The sequence below is a fragment of the Aotus nancymaae genome, unplaced genomic scaffold (assembly GCF_030222135.1).
Source record: "Aotus nancymaae isolate 86718 unplaced genomic scaffold, 86718_ANA_hifiasm-v0.15.2.pri h1tg000007l, whole genome shotgun sequence".
NCBI classification, from domain to species: domain Eukaryota; kingdom Metazoa; phylum Chordata; class Mammalia; order Primates; family Aotidae; genus Aotus; species Aotus nancymaae.
Window position 1 is genome coordinate 17,684,157 of NW_026988418.1, and position 25,369 is coordinate 17,709,525.

Below are 25,369 nucleotides of genomic sequence, written 5' to 3' on the forward strand. Positions count from 1 at the left end.
GCAGAAGGGAGGAGCCTCCAGTGCTGGCCACATTCACAGGGGCCTGTCTCCCCTTACCCCTCACCCTAGTCCCTACTTGGGTGCCCCAGACCCTGGGCAGAGGGCGTAATCCACAGTCAGGAACAGTGTAGGCACCCCTGACCACGGTCTCAGCTCTGCACCCGCCAGCTCCACAGCGAGAAGGGACTGAGCAGCTGGCTGGGCTGGGGCCTGGAAGCGGTGGCTGCTGTTCCCTCTTGCCACTGCCTTAGAAGGGCTTTCTAGGTGCCCACTGTTTAAACCTGGATCTGCCGGCCCCCTGAGTCTCCATTCTTAGCCAAGCATCTTGTGGGAGACAGGTGGGAAGGAGGACCACCCAGTACTGTATTTACCTTAGGCGATAACTCTCTAGTCTATAGGATTCAACTACCAGAGTGGACTTGAGACTGTCCAGGCCATTTTCTGGGCAGTGGGGCCTGGCTATCTCATGCTGGGACCCCCTTCAGAGGCCACCAAGGTTAAGTTCCTCAAGGGTCACCATTCCTTCCTCACCAGCCTCGGGTGCTCAGGACCAGGACTAATGACCCACCCATCTCTTTTGGGGGCCTCTGCTCAGTGGCACTAAGCTTGGACTGGCCCTGGGTCAGCCCCAGGAGATGGAGGAGGCATAGGATCGTCCTGGGGGCTATAGATTCTCCTTCATCTGAACTCTCACACACAGACAAACCAGGGTAGTCACCTAATTCTACGCTGTCCTGGTTTCAGCCCCAGCCTGAATACCAGAAACGCTGACATGTTGGTGGCTCTGGGAATTGGTACCCAGGGGGTCTGGGAGCCACAGCACTTCTGATGGGGCCTGGCATTCTCTCTACTAAGTCTGACCAGGAGCCACTCAGTTTTAGCTTCGTCTTATTAGAATTCACTTTTGATACACTAGGATAGAGGTTACTACCTAATATCAACATACATAGAACTTTTCAGAAAGAAGGGGACCAAGTGCAAGTACTGTCTCCTTTCTGGCACTGGCACTTTACAAAGCCAGAGTAAAATCTGTCTGGAGCACTGAGGACGAAGGACAGGGTGATGCCTGGATTGCTGGTTCCTCTGAGATATTTAGGCTGACACGTGACAGATTCACATTTTGTCTGTTTCAAAACCTTATGTCACTCCATTCAGTTTTAAAATAAAGCAGCCCGCTGACCACACCATACCTATTCTTTGTTTAGAAAATTCTGGGGTGGTCACTGATTAAAAGCAATCTAATTCCCAGCTGCAAATCCCATGGCGATGGTCTCCCACCTTTGTGCCTGGTCTCAGCACAGCGCTGTGCGTGTAGTGTGCTTACTCTAGGCTGAAGGGGCTGGCTGCCCTTCCTGACAGCCTGGGCTGTGGCAATAGGCAGGGCTGCCTCCCCCAAGCTCAGGGCCTGCCAGAAGGGGAAGGGATCCACAGGACACCATGGGGGGACTTCATGGGGAGGCTTACATTTCACAGCTGCTATTTGCCCGCCCTCCAGTAGCCCAACGAGGCCACCACTTGGTGCCCATTTTGCAGATGATGGACTGGAGGCCCAGCCAGGCTGAGCTGCTGTCAGGACTATGCTTTCTGGAACTAAGTTCTGAGCTTGCCCCTGTCCTGTCCAGAGGGCAGCATCCTCAGGGGAGGGAGAGAAAGGGCTGGGGAATGGGGATAGTCTACCCTCCACCTCAGAGTCCAAAACCACCAGGCTCTGCCAGGCCCAAGATGAGCCCCAGCTGACCACAGACCCTTCAATCCATCCTGCACATCAACCTTGTCTAGACCCAGTGCCACGCTGATGCCAGGCCTTCCCGACCCCACTGACAGCCCAGTGCAGATACCCCGGTTTGCTTCAAGGGAGGTTTGGCTCTGGGATTTAATACTTACCCTACCCAGAAGGGTACAGGAAACATGGGTGAAGCATTTCAGGGTCGCCACATTGATAAAGTAAAATAAAGAGAAGGAGAGATGCTTCCAGAGCTCCTGAGGTTGGCAAGGGTGTGCAATATAAATAAACAAGGGTGAGCCTCTCCCTCTCCCGCTGGAGACAATCCTGGGGTCAAAGGGGAGCTCTACCACTTGTCCACTGCTTGGGTGAGGCCAGGAGTCTCTCTCTGCAGGGCCTCAGCCTCTGGGAACCTCACCTCTTTAGAGTGTGCCAAAGAGTGTGCTGGACTACGGGCCAGGGGCAGACATGATGAGACACCCACCATGCCCAGAAGAAGTTCTGAACTGCCAGCACACCCTGCTGCCCTCCAACAGCCTGACATCCACTCCCAGCCTTTAGAATCTCAGTGTTCCAATGGTCCTAACAAACTGTTAATGGCTTTGCCAGAAAAGAAAAAAATGGAGAAACTGAAAGCAATCCCCAAACCCAAGCAACTAGAAGCCTGAACATTGGTTTTAAGTCCCTGAAGTTGGAAAACACAAGTAGCTTCCTTAGGGGGAGCATTCCGTGGCCAGCATCACACTGAGAACCTGACCCTGGCCGGGCGCGGTGGCTCATGCCTGTAGTTCCAACACTTTGGGAGGTCGAGGTGGGGGGATCGCTTGAATCCAGCAGTTCAAGACCAGTCTGGGCAACATGGCAAGAGCCTGTTTCTACTAAAAATATGAAGATTAGCCAGGCGTGGTGGTAGGAGCCTGTAGTCCCAGCTACTTGGGAGACTGAGGATGTAGTGAGCAGAGACAGCACCACTGTACTCCAGCCTAGGCGACAGAGTGAAACCCTGTCTCAAACAAAGAAAAAAAAGAATTTGATTCCTGCTAAAAGGAAAAAAAAAAAAAAAAGGAACTGGACACCGAACCCTGCTCTTTCCAGCAGCCCCCAAGTCAGGCATCGTTCTTATTCCCATTTTACAGAAGCAGCTGCTGAGCCTCTGAGAATCCATAGGCTCGGTGGTGGAGTTAAGTTTTCCCTCCTCAGATGCCATCCTCCTGAGTCACACAGATCCCATGACATCTGACAATCCAAGGCCACTGCTGATTTCTACACCAATAAAATGTGACTGCTGTGCGGCTCAGGCTGTGGGGAGGGAGAGCTGTAGCTGACTCGGGAGAGGGGAAGCTCTGCTCCTATCCTGCCCCTGCCCCCTTCCCTAGGCAGGCAACCCTGCAGAAGTCAGCTCCAGGCAGGGCTGCCAGGTGGGAAGGGGCCACTCTGCAGCTTAAAAGGAGCTAGTAGAAACATGAACTTTGGAGGATTCGAGGAAGGAACAAAACCAGAATACTGGAGCTGCAACTGCTGCAGGCTTGCTGCCTTTTAGGATTATGGGCCGGCAGAAGACAAGGACCTCCCTAAAATCTTTCAACACCACAGATGTTCCAACCACCACTGAGAAGAAAGTGGTGGCTTGGGCTTGCTGTACATACAATTCTGGGATGGAGTGGAGGACTATGGTTCTGTGGGGCAGACGCCTCTCCCTACAGAAGGGAGTATGTGTGGGTGAGCATGGGGGCACTATTCCACCCCCAGGGGACCCAGAAACCAGTGCAGGGGGCCCAGAGTCCGAACACCTGCACGCAAGCGAGGGAGCACCCAATGCAGCACATTCCAGGCAGAACAGAAGAGAAGGGAAAGAACACCTGAAAACAAGCCCCTTGCCTTATTCAGATCTCCAGCTTCCTCTAGTCAGCGGCTAGAGCATTCCCAAGGCGGGTGGAACATTGCAGGTGCTCTGCCACGCCTACTATAGGAAACAGAGCCACGTGCAAACACCCAGAGGGCTGGGGGCCGCCTCGAAATGGTTCCACAGCAGAACATCTGTCAGACCTGTGCTGCGACAGCCCTCCCTGGGGGTGCGGAGCTGGCCACAGCGGCGACGACTTTCCTCTGACCGTAAGAGGTCTAGGAGGTCCCTTTGTGGCCAACGAGCCCTCTGGTCAGAAAGAATCCTGGCTGAAGTGGGTGCTGGGGTCCTGCCAGTGTGGCCCCTACTCACCAGAGAATAATGGACACAGTACCCACTTAACAGGTAGGGAAGCTAAGGCCTGCTGGAGCCCACAGAGGTCAAAGTGATGCATCAACGACAAACACATGCCGAGTCTCTGGCAGCGCTAGGAAGACCGCTCATCTGCCCTGCCTCGGGGGCACAACAGATGGTGGCCCTAAGCCATCTCAAGTCCACCTCACCCAGGAGGAAGCAGCCCTGGGGTTCAGGAGCTCCATGTCCTTCTTCAGATCCTGTGATAGAACACCACACCCCAAAAGGGTCTGCCAACTACAAGGCCCTAGCTGTCCCCTTTTCCCTAGCTCCCTGCGGGCCCCTCAACTCTGCCTGTCCTCCAAGAGGGGCTGCCCTGAGCAGTGCGTGAGGCCAGCCTGCCACGGCAGGGGACAGAAGCAGGGGTGCGGACGTGCCCCTCTCTCACCCCTGCAAACTGAGAGATGTGGAGACCGACAGACTGTGGAAAGAGGAGAGCAGGCGGGTGCACACAGACGCCAGGGAGATGGGCAGACAGAAGGTGCTTACCTGTGGGCCGGGACCCATGGGCCCCATGCCTCGGGGAGGGTTCATTCTCTGCATTGATCCTCCCATGTTGGGGTGGGCTGCGTGAGAGAGGAAGCACGTCGTGGGCCTGCAGGAGCAGAGGGAGGAGGAGCTCTCCTGACACTCCCAGCCACCCTAGGCCCACCCTGTCCTCTCTACCTTGTTGTCGTGTGGGATCCATGGAATTGGGCAGCAATGGCTGTGTCCCAGGAACTCCTCCCGGAGGCTGAAAGAGACATAAGACACACGCTGAGGAGCTGCTCCGGAGCTGCTGGACCCAGGGAGAGGCATCTACCTGTCCACCCAGTTCCCCGCCTAACCACGTGGGGCCACTCACGGCCTCCCTGAGACCACTTCTGCTGCCTGCCGGCGGGGGAAGGTCACCCCGGGCGTACCAGTCAGCTGGCACTGGTGTTAGCTAAAACTGTGGCACTGTCGGGGAGCTCTGTGGAGGGAAACCATCGCCCCATCCCACTGTCTTGGGGTAGGGAGTCTGCATACCCATCAGAGCTCTGAAGTGCGGCAGGAACATTCTCTAGGTATTGTTCTGGCTGTACCACCAACCACCTTCTTCTCAGGGGCCGCGCTGCCCACTCCCTCCTTCTGCCCAAACCCCAGCCATGCGGTTGAAGCCAAACCCCATCCTGCCTTTGTCTCACAGAGACATTCCTCATTTTAGCTTGATTTCAAATTATAGGAACTGAGACGCCCACTACCTGAAATCCTATCACTGTGGGAAGCCCTGTTTACAAGGGAACAGAGAACGAGGAAGCCTTTGGGATTGAGATGGGGAAACTGAGGTCACAGGCCTGTGGGCTCCCAGTCATAGGCTGCAGAGGCAGCCACTAGGAGAGGGGCAGGGGTGCTGGATGAGAACCTGGCTCCAGAGCTGGGGCCATCGGCAGTGCTGGTGTGGTTACTAAGGAGAAGGTAAGCGCGGGGGGCCACGGGTTTCCTGGGTGAACGCTTGGCACACCCACTGTGAAAAACTATTAAAAGCAATTTACTTGAGACTGAAGTTATTTCAGCTGCAACTGGAAAAAGAGAGTAGGAGTTGCTGGCGGGGGAAGTTTGTTCCTAGGACCCCATCCCTTAGGGCTAAACATGAGCCTTTGCCTTTGAGAGGAAAAGACTTTGGTGACAGCTGGTCATCTTTCCTCACATGCAGGTGCCAATGTTGCTCAAAGGCTGGGCATCTGTGACAGGGGTCTGTGCCTAAGGGCCCCAGCCCAGGCTGTGCTGCTGTGGGGGAAGCTGAGTGGGGAGCTCCTCTGCCTCGAGCTCAATGGTGACCTCCAAACAGGTTCTGAAACGAGGTGGTGCAACGTGAAGGGACAGATTGTCACTGATTCCCCAAGCTTCAGAATGGAACGGGGGAGCAGGTATGTGAGGACTGTGTGAGGGCCTGGGGAGTGCCTGATGTTCACCAAGCAGAATTGGTATTTGTTTTTTTTTTAAAGACAGGGTCTCTCGCTCTGTCACCCAGGCTGGAGTGCCGTGGTGTGATCATAGCTCACTGCAGCCCCAAACACATGGGCTCAAGCGATCCTCCTGTCTCAGCCATCCTAATAGCTGGGACTGCGGGCACGTGCTGTCACACCTGCTAATTTTTAAATTTTTTTGTAGAGATGGGGTCTCACTATGTCGCCTAGGATCATATCAAACCTGGGCTCAAGGGATCCTCCTGCCTCAGCCTCCCAAAATGCTGGGATTACAGGTGTGAGCCACTGCACCTGGCCCACAGTGGCATTTAGCACCTGCTGTTTCCGTCTGCCTGGGGTGCTTAGCAACTGTCTTTCCAATCCTTAGATTTTAGTTGTTCCAGCCTCTCACTTTCTCCCAGCCCCGCTTCCTGGCCCCAGGTTCCCTAGCTCTGAATCACTTGGCTGGCTTATGCCTGCCCACTGGGGGTTTGTGGTTTTTATAGAGTCCTGGTGACTCAGGAAAGCCTACCTCTAAGGCTGTCTGCATTGGAGGATCTCAGGACATGGAGGTGGATGGGGGACCCTCAGGGTCATGAGCTACCCAGTGTAGGACCACCCCTTCCAACCCTGACGGCACAGCTGTGGGGTGTGGCAGACACTGTCCAGGTAGCCCAGTGCTGACCACAGATTCTTGGAGAAAGCTCCTCCTTGGATTCCTCTAACCCTCCTATGTGTCAGAACTCCAGGAGCAAAGCTGAATTGACCAGAGGCTCAGATGGGGCCTGGAGGTTGCATCCCTCACTGAGGTGACCCTGAGACAGAGAGAGACAGGCTGGACCTTTTCTATCAGGGAAAGAAGGTGTGCGGTGACCAAGGAAAAGGGTCTCGCACTGAGAGACCGAAGCCCTCAAACTTGAGGAGAAAAACAACGGCTGCTACACGGGACCGTAATTACACACTGTGCACACGGCCTCGGGGCCTGCAGGGAGCGAGACGCTCTGGGGCAGCTCTTCTCCTACAGCACGGTGTGTGGGGCAAGGCACAGGAAGCGTCTGCCCAGGAGACGGACAAATCCCCGCTGCATCGGCGTGCTCTCTCACCTGCCCCGCCAGCACAGCCAGCCTGCCAGGTGGGAGCTCTGCTGAGAAGTGTGTGGGAGGGCTGACAACCCAGCCACTCTCCTAAACCTGGCTCAACTCCACTGTCACCGCCCATCCAACCAACCACACTTGAAAAACAGCAACTCTCCATGCACAGTCTCTAGCCAGGGAGGCAGATGGGAGGCCGCTGGGCAAGACCCTGAGGCCACGTCACTGACCCTTTGCTTCTTGTTCCCCTAAGGGCCCTTCTCACTCCCCTGACCCAGAAGGCACATTCATAATGGCCTGTGAGCCCCAGCAAGTCCTCTAGTCTCTGCCCCCTCCATCTGTCACAGGAGAGAACTGGGCTAACTCGGGTGGCACAGGACTTCTGTTAAATGGCAGTCCCAACGAGGGCACCCTTCAAGAAACTCCCAGGGACAATACCTGTGGAAGGGGCACATCCCTCTTTGGAGGATAAAAATTTCTTGAGTTCACAGGAAACTGGAAAACCAGTGTAGATTTCTTTTTTTATTTTGAGACGGAGTCTCACTCTGTCACCCAAGCTGGAGTGCAGTGGCATGATCTCACCTCACTGCAGCCTCCACCTCCTGGGTCCCAGCGATTCTCCTGCCTCAGCCTCCTGGGTAGCTGGGATTACAGGCATGCGCCACCATACCCAGCTAATTTTTTGTATTTTTAGTAGAGACAGGATTTTACCATGTTGGCCAGGCTGGTCTCGAACTCCTGATCTCAAGTGATCCCCCCCGCCTGAGCCTCCCAAAGTGCCGGGATTACAGGTGTGAGCCACCTCACCCAGCCCCAGTGTAGAGTTCTAATGGGGGGTGGCAGGGAGGTTGGGAAAACTGGTTTGTAATGCAAAGTGCAGATGATGGATTTATCCCCCATTTGTTCTCAAGTGGTTGCTCATGCTTAGCTGCTGAATAGAAACATACACACTCCCTCTCCATGTCCCTTAATTGCCAGAAGAAGGGCCACAATTATGATAAGGAAGTAGCTCCTCTCTCCCTGGCAGAGGCCAGTTTGGACCAAGGAGAGCTCCTGGGTGGGTGGGTGAGAAGGCTGCTGCCGAGGTCTCTACATGCCATGGCAAAGCAGGCCCAGTGGTGATGGGTCAAAGACACAGATGGGGCCAAGCGCGGATGTTCATGCCTGTAATCCCAGCACTTTGGGAGGCTGAGGCAGGTGGATCACCTGAAGTCAGGGGTTCGAGACCACCCTAGCCAACATAGTGAAATGCCGTCTCTACTAAAAATAACAAAAAATGAGCTGGGCATGGTGGTTGATGCCTGTAATCTCAGCTACTAGGGAGGCTGAGGCAGGAGAAACATTGAACCTGGGAGGTGGAGGCTGCAGTGAGCGGAGATCGCGCCACTGCACTCCAGCCTGGGCAACAAGAGTGAAACTCTGTCCCAAAAAAACACAGAGAGGGGCAGCAATCTTACATCTGTGAAAGCTGATGAATCGGGTGGAGTAGAGCACAATTAGCACTGGGCTGGAACCAACTCCAGCCCAGCTCCCTTTGGGAAGTCACTCCTCCTCTGTGACCTTTTGTTTCCTTATCTGTGATGTATCCAGGGGGCCCTTCTTTTGCTCAAAAAGCTGGGTCTCTAATTCCTCTTGTAATTTGTCCCCTTCATGTCAGAGAAAATAGAAAATGAAGGACTTTTGGAGGAAAAAAAAAAGATGGAAACCCGACAGGCAATTTAACATTAAAACTGGAGAGCCGGTCGGGTGCAGTGGTTCATGCCTGCAATCCCAGCATTGTGGGGCCAACGTGGGCATATCACATAAGGCCAGGAGTTCGAGACCAGCCTGGCCAACATGGTGAAACCCTGTCTCTATTATAAATACAATAATTATCTCGGTGTGGTGGCACACGCCTGTAATCCCAGCTACTTGGGTGGGACTGCTTGAACCTGAGAGGTGGAGGTTGCAGTGAGCAGAGATCGCCCCACTATACTCCAGCCTGGGACAGAGAGCAAGACTTGGTCTCAAAAAAAAAAAAAAAAAAAAAATTGGAGACCCCTGGTTAGGAGCATCTCTCCATAGTCCCTGCATCACCTCACTCAGGAGCTTTCTTGCAGAGCCCTGAGAACGAAAAGCGTCACATTCAGACAATGCCAATTTAGTTGGTGACTAAACTCCCAGCTCCAAAGGCAACAAGGGCTGGATTTGCTGGCGCTGCTGGCAAATTTTTTTGAAGGGCTTTTGCAAAGTCACTGAAATAATTCTGTTTAAAAAAATTTGAGCAGAAAACTTCCCTGATATTTCTTGAAAGTTTAAGTCTGTATATACTCAAAAGAGGCGTCTATTCATATTTACCTCTGCAGCTCCCCTCCTGCCCTGAACCAGGGAAGGGGGCGTGAGGGCTGACTTCTCCAGACCACCTAGAATTGTCAACCCTAATGGGCCAGTGTAAGGCATATGACCCCAGGCTGAAAAGCCCTCCCCGTAATCAAACCCCTTTTCTATTTACACGAACAGATCCCTTCTTGTTTTGAGTTCGGTCTGGGAAGCAGGCACACATTGCTGAAAAACTCACAAATCTCCTGCTCTGCTGCATCCAGGATCCTGATCTAAGCATTCCTACAGGCCATTTACCCCCCTAATAGCAGGATTATATTTACCAGCCTTGGCAATTCTCAAAAGCTTCCAGGAAAAAATGCACATTGTCAATTAACTTCATTAAGGAGGAAGACCCTCTTCCAAGAAGAGGGTGGAAGGGAGGGGCAGGGCATTTACCATCTTCTCTAGAATAGCCGAAACCCTGCAATCCCAGATGCGCCTTGGCTGCATCTGCTGCCACCTTCTGAACCCCAGAATGAACTGTCCAAAGGCCATCTGGAGAGGCAGGTGACTCACCATGGGCACAGCGGGGGCACGGGGTCCTCTCTGGGGAACAGTTAGTAAGCTACCAGCCACGTTAAACCTGTCCCTCCACCCCTCAATCCTTTCCCTCAACTTTCATTTTGAGTCAAAGTCTACCTAGGGCCAAGGATGGCCGGGGGGGGGGAAGAGAACATGAAAAGGTACAGTACCTGGTTTCCCATTCTGATCGGGGGCCTGGGGCCGCCTGCGTATCGCGGTGACATAAAAGGCTGCAATTATAGGGAATTAGTTCAATGACAGCCTGCCCTGCTGCACAGTGACAAATACAAATGCTCTCCACAAAGTCGCGTTTTGTTATAACTAGTGATCTTTTAAGTTCTCTTTCTCCTGGTAGCCTCTTCTCTTTAAGCAAAACTTCCTTTGGGCAGAGGGAACGACAGATCCACACAACAAATGTGTCTCCCGACTCCACATTTGTTCGTGGAGATCTACTGTGGGTGGAAGGGCAACGGCTGGGACTTTGCATAAGACACAGAAAAACTGTTAAATCAAGGCAGGGCAGAGGAAGAAACCTCTGCTCTCCGTAAGGGCAAATAAAAGGGTTAAGGAGGACTTATACGTAACATTTTAAGGGTCTGTAGACAAAGCTGGACACACGAGCACGCACACACGAGCACGCACACACAGAAACCACCAGCGGGGACGGAGAGGGGAGCGAGGACTCGGGGGAAATGCCATGGAAACGGGAAGGAGACAGCGGGCTTCCTAACTTAATGCAGGGGAATGGCAGGAAAGCTTTCTCAGCAGCACGAGTGCACAAAGAAAAGGCTCGGGATGCAGCTTCAGTTACAAACAAATGGTGAACCAAACTCAAAACCAAACCAAAAGTGAGAGAGGAAAAAACAAAAACGCAAAGGCCGCTGACAAGGTCACAGAAATATATATATATATTTTTTTCCTTTTGGTTTCGTATCCAAGCTGGGTGTGATGTCCGAGGAATGAAGACTATCTTTAGAAAAAAGAAATTTCTAAAAAAATTTCGTTGGTCAATAAAGACTCGCAGGCAGTGGCTAGAGCACATTTTGATTTTTGTTTTTCCTCTGCGGGCTCTCTGCTTCCTCCGCGCCCCGCGCCCCCGGCGGGCGGGAGCACCACGGTGCGTTTACCTGACTGTGGGGTCCCATCATGCTGCTAGGATTGTGAGGTGGAGGCTGTGCGTGCGGCGAGGGCTGTGACCCCGGAGGACCCTGTGAGGCCAGACAGTAGAGGCAGGTTATAGATCACAGCACATGGAGAAGCGCAGAAGAAGCTTAAAAGAACAAAAATTAAACCAAAACGAAGGGTGGGTGGCGGGCGTGCGGGGGGTGGGCTCTGGTTGGTGGGAGGTGGTGGAGCTGCTGCTTTGATCACCAGTCCAACAGCGTAAAACGGCGAGCGGGAGCAAGAGAAGCTGATCAATACATTCACGGGGGGGAGGGGGTTGAAAGAACAAAAAATAAAATGAAGCACCTCTGTCAAAGCACACGGGAGTACGGTCCTGGACACAGCCTACCCTTGGAGCGGAGTTTGCCATGTTAAATACGTTGGTTGAGGCAGGCTCAGAGGGAGTACAGTGACGCACAGAAACAGGGACCCAGGTGCAAAGCATGTAGGTGTCACTCACAGGAGAGGTGGGGAAGGATTGGGAAGGGCCCTGCCCTCAAGGAGCTCACAATCTGGGGGACAGTGACACGGCTATGAGTAACTCAAGGCAGGACTGATCAAGTGTCAGGGAGAGGCCCAGGTGACCAGCCTCCTGGGGGCAGGAGGGCCAGGGGCACTGACAGATAAATAACAGAGGCGGGAGGAGCCAGGGGCACCACAGATGTAACACACAGGGAGTAGGGGGACAGACAGTGAGTGAGGGCCACGCGGTGTGTGCAGTGCAGGTTTGCACACTGTGAATTCACCTGCATTTCAAAGCAGCCCTATGAGGTAGGGTTTCTCATTCCAACTTTTACTGATGAGGAATATGAGTCTCAAGGGATGAAGCAACTTAGCCACGGCCACAAAACTGGTCAGTGGCAGAGCCGGGATGAGAAGCCCCGTGGGTCCAAGGCCTATCTCCAGCCCCAAAACCCAACAGCCCTGGTGCAGAGGTGGGGAGACGGGGTAGTACATGAAGGGCAGGGACCCCTGACTGCGGGATGAATGGGTGAGCTGTGCTTTCCATACCTCCATTCCAAGCTGACACCCACCCCCATCCCCACCACCACAACCCTGGGCTACGCTGACCTCGACCCCCCAGAAGACACAGGCAGATGAATTCACTTAAACCTTGGCGTTGCAAACTACAGACTGCAACTCACTCATCCATTTGGCAAGCTGCAATCATTATTTCTTAAAAATCCGAGGTAATTAAAAAAAAATGTCAGAGAGCTTTGTGTATTTTAAGGCAAGTGTTTTTCACGAACCCCAGTGGCATGTGTAAATACTCGTGTGTGTACAGACTGGGTCACAACGCCGAAGGACTTTCCTAGCATGGGTCAAGTCAGAGAGTGTAGAGAGCTGCCTCGGAAGCACGTTCCAGCCCACCTAGCTGGGGATGCCGATGCCAGGGGTGAGACGACAGGCCCCCATTCGCTCTTCCCCACCCATGATTGTGCTGTTTTTTAGAAGTTGGCTTCCAGAAAAATTCAAAATGCACACAGGGGATGAGTGTGGCTAAATTAAAAAGAGAGCAGAGCTGCCTAGATAGGGTTCCCCCCCCAGCCCTCTCCTGCAGAGCCAGGCTGTCAGCCGCCTGCCCACTGGGGAGGCAGAGCCCAGGGCTGGGGAGGGGGCAGGCCCGAGCCAAACCGAGAAGAGGTGTGCAGAGAACATCACAGGGGGCTGTACAGGAACCCGAGGGTGCCGCCGCTGACAGGCCTGGGAGTTTCTTGGCCAAGCGAGGAGCTGCTCACTTCCGGAAAGCTCCGAGGAGCAGATGTTCCCCTACCTGCCACGCTACTAATTTCAACAAGTGTGTGTCTTTCTAGCGGCTGCCAGCAACGGCATGGTTTGTTACCATGAGCAATTTTCTTAATTAACAGACATTAATTAGCCATTTAGCAATTTTGCAAGCATTTGTTTAGCGGCTTTCCTAAACATGAATACCACTGTGATAATGGCACTGATTAGAGGGTCCCCTAATTAACAGTACAGGGAAGGAAAATTGAAATCACATAAATTAAAAAGGGAGGGGAAGTTAATGAAGGCGGGACATATTTGCACCTGCAAGTCTTTTGTATCACGAAACTTGGGTGTAATGTAAACAAAACAAGATAATTTGAAGCCAACCCCCAAAAAAAGAAATATGAAAAGAACAGAGGAGGAAGGTTCAAGGGTGAGGTCCAGTTGCCAAGAGGGGGCAAAAGGCCTCCTGTTGGTTCCTCGGTTATTGGCAAGAAGGGAGCGCCTCCTCCTTCGCGTCCTTCCCTTCCTGGTAACTGAGAGCTTCATCAGGGTGAGCGGCAAAGCTCTGGGCAAGCCCCTCACACCTGTGTGCCCCCTGGTCAGGGAGATCAGGCAGCTGACTCAATGACCGATTAGAAAAAACACAATTGAAGCACCCAAGAGCGTGTGGCACACACAGTGGGGCCTCAGTCGACGGCAGCCTTTACAAAGAACCAGTGCGCCAACCCAGGTCTGCTGAGGTTCAGAGAGCAAGGCTGGCGTGTGTGCCTCCCTCAGAAGCCCCCCTGGTGGACTCAGGTGACCAGTCCCTGGATGAGCATTAGTGGCACAAGCTTGCTCTTGGCACAGCTGCCTCAAGAACAAAAGCTGATGAGCAGTAAGGATAGAGCCAGCCTGGTCATGGAGACCCAGCCCAGCCCCACAACCTCTCTGACTCATGGGAAACAGTGGGGAAGGAGCTGTTATATCTGAGGTGGGAACAGCAGCTCAGAAGTCTCCCCTCTGGCTTGGAGCTAGGGGTTGGAATGATGAGGACCAGGAATCCTGGCCCAGGCCAGCCCGTCACTCACGGAGAAAATCACACCGCATTCTTGACAGAGGCCAAGCTAAAGCTCAGTGCCCACCTCCCCAGGGCACAGAGCTCCTCCCCAACCTGCAGTGAAGTGCTGACAGGTTCTGCCTGCCCACCTCCAGGCACACAGCCAAACGCCTGCCATTTCCCAAAGGGCCACCCACATCCACATCCACAGAGAGCCTCTGTGCGTCCCGGCTATCTCCACTCAGCCTGGAGCTCCGTCACTACGTTCCCTGCGTCTGGGCTGTGTCCCTAAGACCCTGAGGCATCACGGGAGGAACCCTGCATAGCCCAGCACAGTCTCATGAGCAGAGAACCGTGTTTGTGGAAGCATTTTTTTCTGCAAAGAACATGACAGATGAGCTGCCCATCTCTATGAGCAGTCAAGGGCTCTGCTGCCCTGTTTTATTAGACAGTCTCATCTTCCTTCCCAGCCTGCATTCGCAACAAGAGAGCCAAGGGTAGTTTTGGAGAAGATGGATTTTGTGCTCTTTTGGGTTTGTTACCCATTCGGGCAAAAGGCTATGGAGGAGGCAGACAATAAGGAAGAAGGATCGAGGTTGAGGGCTCTACCTTTGGTGGGACGGGGGCTCCTCTCTCCCTCAAACTCTGAACAGACTCAGCAGGCAGGCAGAGTGGACTGCGGTGGAAGGTAAGAGGAGTGGGGGAGTCTCAAAGCTGATGATGCTTTTCCACGCAGGACAACTCTCTGGTGAGGCTTCCACTCGCTGAAAGCTTTTGAGGAACCCGAAATGGGTGCATCTGGAAGGCTGCTTGGCCAGCAGTCCTATTTCCATTTACACCATTTCCCACCCATGGGCGCTGGATGACTTTGGTTACAGATGCTGCCTAATTAACCCTCCAGGGACGCGGTGGATAGGGCAGATGGCACCCTGGAAGTGTGCAAAGTATCAAACTAGACTAGTCACTTAAGGAGAATAGCACCCGCCCAGGGGTCACCTGTTTGTCAGGTGGCTCTGACAGATTCTATCATTCCTTCCTCCAATATTTTTATTTCCAGGGGAAGAGAAAAGAAAGGCCCATGACAGAGGTGTGACCTCTCCAAGACCACAGAAAACTAGACTAGTTGGTGTCTGAGCCACATCTCCTAACTCTAGCCCAGGGCTCTCCTCACAGCATCACATTCCCGTTCGCATCTCTTTAGGGTTTGGAAGGAATCCTGGCTCTGCCACTGACTGCACTTCCATTTTCTCATCAGTGGAATGGGGCTGTCAGGGTAACAATAACGGTGAGTGTGGCCTTTACCTGCATAAACTCATCTAATCCTGGACTCTTCGCAGTAAGGGATCAATAGCAACATTTTATTGCCAAGGAACTGAGGCTTGGAAAGATAAAGGTACTCCAGGATTGTATAGCTATTACGTGGTGAAGCCGGGCCTCAATGTCTGATTCTAGAGTCTAAGGGGGTCCTGGGTAGCCCAACATTTTACAAGCCTGCAAGCAGCACCTCTGGGTCATCTGTCAGGGCAGACAGCAAAGAGCAAACTGCAATGAATCCGAGAGGCTGAAGGACTTGGGAGTGCACCGAGATGCCGGGTGCTGACCTATGTGCCCAGCCAGCCCCATGCTGGGTCTGGAGGCACATCAGGCTCGTCCTGGCCCAGAGGAGCTCCCAGGCTAACTGAGGAGAAAAATGAGGACACAGAAATAAGCTTAAGTGTTGGCTTAACTGCCAGCAGCTCCAAGAGGGTGATGCCTACCTCCCTCTCACTCCCAGACAGGTCAACTGAGGCCCAGAGTGGCCACAGAATGCAGACCTGGTACCCCCATGAGCCAACTGGAGCTGGGATGAGAACTGGGGTCCCCTGATGGGTCAGAGCTCTTTCCACTGCACTGCACTGCACTGCCTTTGCAGGGGGATGGCAGCAGGACGAGCCCTCAGGGAGACCCCAATGTGGGGGAAAATCCCCGCTTCTGAATCTGGGAAAAGGAGGCAGGAAACACGCCCACTTCCTGTCTGGCCTTCCAGCTGCCCTGGACCCTGGTAATGGACTTGCTATTCCATCTCAGCCAGCCCCACGATCTCTGAGTGGAGACAACTCACTCCTGCAGTTCCTTGTTATTCTTTCTCTTGTAATTTCAGCACCGGGTAGTGCTCCATCCAGCAGCTTCTGAGAGCCACTTAGGCAGGGCCCAGGAGGCTCTGTTATGGGTGTGATCGAGGCAACCACTGGGTCATTTCACGACAACTCCGAAGTGTGGACACTGATGGTTTAGTGAAAAAGCCTTTACCTACATTGACGCCGTGGGGAGCAGAGCACTCCCACAGCAGCACGGATTCAAGGACTCCGCAGAAAAGCATTTCAGAACCATCAGCAGGACCCCAGCCCTCCCGTACACTCCAGCTAAGTTCCTGCACTTCATCTGAAGCCGTCCTGGAGAGACGGGCTGTGGTGAGGCAAGAAGCACCTGTCATCACGCAGGCCTGGGATCCAATCCCAATTCCTCCAGGTCATGCCGAGTCCCATTTCCCAATGGCTCTGAGCCTCACTGCCCTCATAAGGGAAACGAGGACTATTCCAGAAACACTGCAGGGCTGTGGCACAGCTGGCAGTGCGAGGCACACAGGGTCCCCAGTCCTGGTCCCCGTCCCTCTGCTCCTGTGGTTACTCGCCTGCCCTTTACAAGGAAAGCAGCAGCTTGATGTCTGGCCTCACCTCGCCAGGCCTGATGAAGGCCCTGTGCCCTCCTTCATAAGCCTGTCCTGCTCCAGGCCTTCAAGTGCTCTCTAAACACAGACCCTTTCCTGACTCTGTAACTAGGGGTGCCATGTGGACCCCTCCAGGCTGGGCTACTCACCCCCACGGGAACCTCTGGGGCAGAGCCCAAACAGAGCAGCAAAGCTGAGCTAGCAGGTGACCACACTGCTATGGGCAAGGGGCAAGACCCAATAAGCCCCTGGGTGGGCACAGCTAATACCCTGGGGCTCACAGGAACCAGGAAGAAAACTTAGTACCAAAAGGGTGAACACATTGGTCTTCTGAGCTAAAGATTCTTGGAGCTGGACGGAGCATAGCTCCTTAAAATTAAAAACAAAACAGGCTGGGCACATTGGCTTACGCTTGTAATCCCAACATTTTAGGAGGCCAAGGCAAGAGGATTGCTGGAGCCCGGGAGTTCGAGACCAGCCTGGGCAATATACCAAAACTCCATTTCTACAAAAAAAATACAGAAGTTAGCCAGGTGTAGTAGTGTGTGCCTGTGGTCCCAGTTACTCAGAAGACAGAGTTGGGAGGATCCCTTGAACCAGGGAGGTCGAGGCTGCAGTGAGCCGTGATCATGCCACTGCACTCTAGCCTGGTCACTGACAGTGAGACCCTGTCTCAGAAAACTAAGAACAAAATAAATCTACATCTATTTTTTAAAGAAGAAAACAAGCTACGTTTTAAATATTCCCCAAACTCACTGCTTCTTCCCCCATATTCCACCCCGTATGCCACCCATATTCCTCAAATCTGCCTAGAAATCATGGGCTTGCAGAGAAACAGTGCTGAGACTCAAGTCCTGGCTCTGCGGGTTCAGAGGTTTGCCTGGGAGGGGCGTGTGTGAGGACAGGCTGTGACATGTGCTGAGGGCACTGGTCCCAGAAGCCCAAAAAGCGCCGGGGCTGGAGTCCTGGCCTTGTGGCCCTGGGTCTCAGGCAGCGCATCCCTAACACGAGGTGGGGAGTACAGGCTATGCTCTCACGGGTCACGAAAGCTGTGAGAGTTCTCTGTAAGCTGCTGACAGCTACCCAGACAGAAGCCGTTACCACCCGGCCAAATCTGCCTTTTGTCTTCACAGAAGGCTGCCAGGGAAAGGAGACTCGAGGCTTGAGGTTGTTAAGAGATAAAACACTCCACACATCCCCATCCCTCCTGACTCCTAGGACACTGGCCACTGGTCTGGAGAGGCTGAAGGAGTGTGTTTTCTTGCCCAGCAGTGGGACACAGAGGACCTGCGGTACTGGTGACCTGTGTTATCTGTCTGTTAGGTGTGTCATTTTAATTGAGTGAATATAAAATTACAATAATTATACACGGCAAAAGGCACTTGACAGACAATCCAATCTGCTCCTTGGTCACAAATACTGACAGAAAATGCTGTAAGCTCAGTCTAGGGAGAAGGCCAAGGTGTGTTCAGGTGCCCCTGACACCCGAGATCTGTCACGATGGCCTGCCTCACCCACAGACCCCGAGGAGAGGGAAGCTGACCACCAGACAAGGGCAGAAAGGGAAGCAAGTCATTTTACATGCAGCTCTTTAGAGGAAAAGTTATTTCCTCGTTTCAACCCATGGAATGAACTTGGCATGGCTTGGAGAGGGGGTGTGTGCAAAAGGAGTGTGTGTGTGTGTAAGCGTGTGTGTGTGAGAGTGTGTGTGTGTGTGTCCTGAGGAGGGGTGTGTGCGGAAGGTGTGTGTGTGTGTTTACAGGCCAGAGCTGGGGCTGAGACACTGACTCGAGGGCAGAGGGCGACTAAGTTGCCTGCCTGCATACACAGCATGGGCCTGGCACAGTAGTTCGGTCCTCAGGGGGCTGAGCCGGGCCAGGCAACAGTGGAGCAACTGCCTGGGCTTCTGCGTGGTCTCCAGAGAGCTCACAGTCAGGGGGACCCCTGGCTACCCAGCAGAAGAGCCCACGACAATCAATGGCCCTCTGTGGGCAGAGGACAAGGAGGAGACTGGGTTCAGAGGTCTGGCAATGGCATGGGCCATCTTCCTGGATGGTGGGGAAGTTACCAGTTAGAGAAAGCAGGAATGTACTGCATCTCCCCCCTTGCAGTCACCTCTGTATAAATACCAGGGGATCCTCACAGCCACCAAGGCCCACTCCTTGCAAAGGTCAGCAAATGGTTCATTGATCTCCATGTGAGCAAAGGCCCCAGCTGACCTCCCTTCCTCCCAGCAGTCTCTCCAAGGAACCAGGGCGCACTGGGTGGACAGCGAGGGTGCAAGGTTCACACCATCAGGAATCTGGCTTCCCTGGAGAGCCCTGCTAAGACATGAACAGGAACGGGGTCAGTGAAGGCTCTGCTCACTAGGCACAAGGCTCACCTGCCTCCTGGAGGAACAGAATCAGCAGGCAATGGTTTCCCACACAAAAACATGGCAAATGGAAAATACAGGTGGTGTCTCAAACCTAACATGGAGTCCCCCACACACTGCTCATCAGTGCCTCCTTCTCCAGCGCCTGGCCTGTGACTATGCCATGACTCAGATGGGAAGACTGAACCTCAGGAATGTGAGCTCACTGGTTCCAGGTCCAACCTGCTTCCAAAGTCTAGGCTGGGTCCCTTGCACCAAGCTGTGCAACAGGGCAATGGCTGGTCTTGGCTGCAGCACAAGGACCCCATGAGCACAGCCACCAGGCTCAGCTTGAGTCAACTCAGGCCCAAACTACTGCCTGCCACTTGTTTTTATAAATTAACTTTGATTAGAATACAACGTAAATAAAGCTTTAATGAAACATGGTACAAATAAAGCTTTGTTGGAACAGAGCCATACTCACTCATGATCTGTCCATGGCTGCTTACAAAGACCTGATGGCCCACAAAGTCTAAAATATTTCCTAGCTGTCTCTTCGTGGAAAAAGTTTGTAGACCCCTGATGGTTCTCAAGACTAAAGGGGGGAAAAACTGGAGTCTTCCTTCTCAAGGAAAAACAGAACAGTGCTGCACTTTCTGATTTTAACCTCACATTTCTCTTGTAAGGCAAATGAAGCAAAAGTTAACCCCATTTTACAAAGGGAAAACTGAGGTATAGTGACATTAATGCATTAATTATCAGAGAGCCAAGATATGCCACTGAGGACAAACAGAAGGAGCACCAGCCAGGTATCGGCACACCCGAATTTGGTTCTCACACTAACACGCTCCATGCTCTCTAATCAATAAGCCCTGGGTCTCTTGGCCACTGCTCCTGAACACAATGATAGTGCATCATCATAACACAAAACCCAGCACTCACACCCAGCCGGCTGGTCCCAACCCTCCTGGCTGATGGTCTTCCCAATTTTATTCTTGCTACAATGCTGGGGAAGAAGCCCTTCCCTTGTTTACCAGCACAAATATTCTGGGAGCTTGAATCTCAGCCTTGAGTTCTTTTGGCAGATTCAAACTGTTTGGACCCTTTCCTGTGGTGTGAATTTGATTCTCTAGGGTCATCTCAGCCAGGAAAAGGCTCCACCTGGAATGGCTGTTGTTGGGAAGGGGCAGGGTATAAGAGGCACAACTTTGCCTCCAGCCTCTAAATGCTTAAGGAGTGTCTTCCTGCTGGAGATTCTCCCTGTGTGTCCACACGTATTCATACAATGGGGCACTCTTTTCAAGAACACAGCTCAATATCCAGAACATATGGGCAGAGCCCACCTCTACCTGGCAGTCAATCTAAACAGGCACTACGTCCCAGTACCCTGAGCTAAGTGCTGGAGACAGGTAAACAAGCCTGTATTCTGCCCTTCCCTAAAGAGCTCCAGGCTGGCCAGTGAGACCAGGGTGTAACACTCTAATAGAGGCAAAGGTACCAGTGCACTGGGGAGTGAGGAATCACAGGAGAGTCACATGTAGGCAGGACTTGCAGAATCAACAGGTATCTCCTGGCACAGAAGAAAAGGAAGGGGATTCTGGACTGCGAGGATGGCATTTATGTAGCCCAAAGGCAGGCTTGGGAGGGGTTCTAGAGGACTTTATGTACAAGATGGTGACCCTGGGGATGGGACCACCAGGCCAAGGAGGAGGGTACTAACATTTAGGGGCTTAATCAAGGAAATGGCAATATGATCTGTATCTTGGGAATCACATATCTATTATGTTCCTTCCCAAAGATGTTTCTACACCCTCTCTCAAGTTGGAAACCTATTAGATTCCTATCTGTGAGTGGCTCCTTCCATCCTACCTGCTGTCCCACTAAGCCACATCCCAGTCCTGCACAGCCAGCCTTCTTTATTTAAAAAATTTAGAGACAGGGTCTTGCTATGTTGTCCAGGCTGGCCTCAAACTCCTGAGCTCAAGCAATCCTCCCACCTCAGCCTCCCAAGTGGGTGGCACTACAGGCATGGGCCACCATGCCTGGCTCCCAGCCTTCTTTAATGCTGGCACAGGAGCTGGGAATCCTGTGCCCCAGGGGAGGGTCCAGACAGCACCCCTCTCCCTCCCTGACCTCTACTGGTCCAGAAGAGACAAGCCTGGGAAGGAAGAGATGGGCCCGGGATCTGGACCCACTCCAGTCCTCTGGAACATGGGGTGAACACGGCCTTGCCAAGGGAACTGATCCTCTCCCCCCAGAAAAGATTTCCTTTTGCTCTGAAAATGGATAGTGCTGCAAAGACACATCCCACTCCTGCCCGTTGGCCTCCGCCACCGCTCGCCAGCACTCAGGCTCCACTGTAATCACGACAACACAGCGAAGGTGAGGTGCATATTAAAAAGGCACTGCCTTATCCACCCAGAGAATTCCTGCTCTACTTTAAGCTCTCCAGACACACGGGTGCACACAGCCTTCCTGCCCTGCCCCTTCATCCCCAACTGTTCCAAAAAGTAATGATTCATCATATCCAACTAGGAAGGGGGGCTGCAGGGCCCTGGAAACCACAAGTCCAGAATCCCCATAATTCAACCCCAATTGTCCACTGAGCAGAAGAGGGCTAAGAATGGAACAGCAAAGTCTGCCAAGTTTTTTCCTTTTAGTCTTGCAGCCCCCTGGATGACTGGGTGGTTTTTCATGACTCTTCCTCCCCGAGAAGCTTGGGGAATGGCCCAAGACCTCTTACCCCTTCCTCTGTTAAGATGAAGCAACAGGATAGAGCAGGGTAAAGAACCAGGACTCTGGGGAGACACAGGTTTGGGAGGCCAGGCCCACGGTCGCACAGGCAGGTGCAACAATACCTGACAAACTCAGTGAAAAGTGAGAAGCAGCTCCGTGGTGCTGATGGAAGAGCCCCAGATTCATGGGGCTTAGAGCCTGGCCTATAGTTCCCTCTGAAACGGACTTATCTCTCTTGTAAAATGCAGCTGCCCTACCTGCCTCACAGAGAACTGTGTAACTGAGATACCAGGAGTCAAGTACTTAGTTCAGCCCTTACCAAGGGCAGCTGCTAATACACCAAGCTGTGGCTCAGGATTTGCCCCGCCTCAGGAAATCCTGCAGGAGCCTCCTTTCTTTGGCTCAGCCCTCATTATTACCCCACACAGCCTTCCTTACTACCCGAGGGAGCGACCCCGCTTGCCTACGACACATAAGCTGTCCTAAGCTGGTCTTGGGGTTGGAAGCAACCCCCTCAACAAGAGAAACCCCACCTTATGCTGGGTGTCCTTCAGCAAACTCCACAGGAGTCATCTGGCCCTGGAAGTGGCCCCCCATTTCTTTTGCCCCCAAAGCCTTTGATGGCTCAGAGGACAGGGGCCAGGTGTCTTCTGCTCACCACTGCACTCCCACGTCCACTCTCTCTAATACTGCTGCATTTACAGGTGGGGAGACTGTGATCCAGGAAGGTAAAGCTACTTCCCAAAACAGAAAGAAGTTTCTAAGCTCTTGGACCTTGTCTACAACTCCAGAGTAAATGCCTCGGGATTGGCTACTACAATTAATCTAGAGAAGAGGAACTTAACTAGATAGCAGGTTGGGCATGCCTTTTTTTGACCTCAGGGCAAGGAGAAGGCAAGACTTTATCAAAGTCTTCTTGAATAAAAGTGAGAAGCTTCAAGAAGGGGAGGGGAGAAGGCTGCAGCCCGCACAACAATCCAGGCAGACTGATGGAGGGGCAGAGGCCAGGTCTGAGAGTCAGTAACTCCAGTGCTTGTCCTACGGAATAGCTGGTCCAACAGTGGGGCAAGGGTAGCAGAGCTAGACCACGAACAGCTCTGACTTCACTATTCTAATGAAGGGGCACCACTGATAGGAAGAGCACCCGACAGAGGAGAAGAAGCCAGCTGCTCACCTCAGGTTAGCCTAACCTAGGTCTGTCCCGTGGGCTGTGACCACGTCGGGGCCAGAGGCTGCCCTGCCTCCCAACCCTGGGAGCCCAGCAGGGCTGGGCAGAAAGCCGTGGTTCATGAATGTGTGCTGAAGGAAGGAATGACCAACATCTGGGAAGGAGTGCTTGTCAGATTTCCCACCTGCCATTCATTCTGATCACTTGCCTTACGCTGGTATCAGGCATAGCTGATGAACTAGGGAGAACTGCTCCTGGTTTACAGGTGGGGAACACAAGCTCAAATGATACTCAGGTGAAAGTCACCAGTGACAGAATGCAGATGCACAGGTCCCCAGCTCCCCATGTCAGAGCTGCTCTCCATCACACTCACGGCAGTAAGCCTGAGAGGAAAAGAATCAGAGGCCCCCAGACACACAACACCTGCCTCCCAGCCTTGACCTCCCCTGGCAGCTCCTGTGTGGTGCAGCAGAGCACTGGGAGTCAAGGTGGCAGGGGGTAAGGGAGGTAAATCAGGTGGACAGGATGAAGGGAGGTCACATGTGAAAGGGCCAAATAGGGCCTGGTGCTTAGACGTGCCACATATATTGGCCAAACCGAAGGGTTACACACTAAAAAGCTAGCCGATCTCAAAAATATCCAGAACCTCTTCCACACATCATTGTCACTAAGGCCGGCCACGCCCCTAAGACGTCCTTCTGGAAAGAGTTGAAACCGTGAGGCAGCTCTTGCTCTTGGGTAAGCTGGAAGACCTGGGTCTCCAGAAAAGAACAGTCCCAGACACGCCTACAACAACTCTAAGGTCTCAAGAGCCAACCCAGCAGATACCAGGTGGGGCTTCATCAGCATCATCTCATGACCTTCTCGAAGCTGACCTAAGAGGTCAGGGCTATCATTGCTCCCAATTACCAGATGTACCCACCCAGGCTGCCTGACACCAGAAGCCTCCAGGAAGGATGGACCACCTTCACAGAAGGTGAGGGAGGGATGGGACCCAGCACCTTCCTGTCCAAGACAGAAGGCACAGATGAGCTGACCGGCACGAGGGGAGCTCCAGCTCAGCTGCTGGTCCACGGGGATCCCGAAGCCCAGTCAATCATCTTTCCACAGCAGTAATAAATCATTACTGACGTGAATATAGCACTGTGGGTTTCTTTTGAGACAGGGTCTTGTTCTGTTGCCCAGGCTGGAGTGCAGTGGTGTGACTGAGGCTCAGTGCAGTATCAGCCTCTGGGGCTCAAACCATTCTCCCACTTCAGCCTCCATGGTAGCTGGGACTACGAGTCTATGCAACCACACCTGGCTCATTTTTAAGTTTTTCTTTTGTAGAGACAGGGTCTCACTATATTGCTCAGGCTAGTTTTGAACAGGCCTCAAGCGATCCTCCTGCCTTGGCCTCTCAAAGTGCTGGGATTTGCAGGTGTGAGCCACCACACGTGGCCTGAATATAGGCTTATGTGTACAGTCAATCCTTACCACAGCTCCAAAAAGGACATGGGAGGATTTGCTACGTAACTGTTCCTACAGCACAGCTGAGGAAAACTGCCTGAAGAGGCTGGGTCACTGCCAGGCTCACACTGCCAGAAGTGCAGGGCCAAGACCCTGTTCACAGCCACTCTGTGACCTCCCCGAAGTTGAGCTAGGTGACCTCCCATCCCCATGCCTGTGCTGCATACAGACCTGGCACTTCACGAAGAGTGTGCCCCTCTACCTACCCACCATGTCCCCAAGTCTCTTTCCCACCATTCTGGTCTTGAGCAAGAAACAAGAGACAGGGCTTTTCTTTCTTTTTTTGAAACAGGGTCTTGCTCTGTTGCTCAGGCTGGAGTGCAGTGGCACAATTTCAGCTCACTGCAACCTCTGCCTCCCAGGTTCAAGTGATTCTCCTGCCTCAGCCTCCTGAGTAGATGGGATTACAGTTGTGCGCCACCACACCTGGCTAATTTTTGTATTTTTAGTAGAGACAGGGTTTCACCATGTTGGTCAGGCTGGTCTTGAACTCCTGACATCAGGGGATCCACCCGCCTCGGCCTCCCAAAGTGCTGGGATTACAGGCGTGAGCCACCGTGCCTGGCCTGAGATGGAGCTTTCTGAGAGAAAAGTTTACAGGATCACAAGTGGGCCCGGCCCAGGAGGATTCCAAGGCCCTCTTTGGGAGAGGGAGTGTTTCAGAGAGAGGTTGCCTAGGAGTGAATTTAGGCAGCAACAAGACATGAACCTGACCCCACACTGGGGATCCCTGCATTCAGAACAGTGCCTCACACTGAGCTAGATGCTGGAATGGCCTCTGACCCCCAGGGCAGTGCCTGGGCCCAGAGCCCAGCCCAGACTCCCCTGAAGACCAGGTTCCTCCCACTGCAGCGTGAGCTTACTCAGGGGGTCTGTCCTGATCCATGTAATGCCGAGGCGTGTTATTACAGGATTCTGCTGGAATTCTCTTCCTCAAACCTCTTCTGCTACAAGGGCTAAGGAATTTGACCTTTTTTTTTTTTAAAGGAGAAAAACCTCAGTACAATTTGCTGAGAAGGTAGGTGGGGACAGGAGCAGAAGGGAATCCACCCTCAGGCAGCTATAAAGAGACAAAACAAA

General features: G+C 53.0%; 1 protein-coding gene across 11 annotated transcripts in view; it reads right to left on the reverse strand.

Moving 5' to 3' along the window:
* The window catches only part of SSBP3 (single stranded DNA binding protein 3), a 182,282-nt gene that overhangs the window by 17,471 nt on the left and 139,442 nt on the right, over positions 1–25,369 (reverse strand). For 6 of the 11 annotated variants that reach the window (XM_064372384.1, XM_021667736.2, XM_064372385.1 and 3 more), the window contains 4 exons: positions 11,010–11,090; positions 10,053–10,112; positions 4,647–4,713; positions 4,470–4,546 (listed from right to left, as the gene is read on the reverse strand). In XM_064372384.1, coding sequence (XP_064228454.1) covers positions 4,470–4,546; positions 4,647–4,713; positions 10,053–10,112; positions 11,010–11,090 — 285 coding nt within the window. The remainder of the gene's footprint in view (positions 1–4,469; positions 4,547–4,646; positions 4,714–10,052; positions 10,113–11,009; positions 11,091–25,369) is intronic. The other 5 variants (XM_021667738.2, XM_064372388.1, XM_021667734.2 and 2 more) reach the window with 2 other exon arrangements.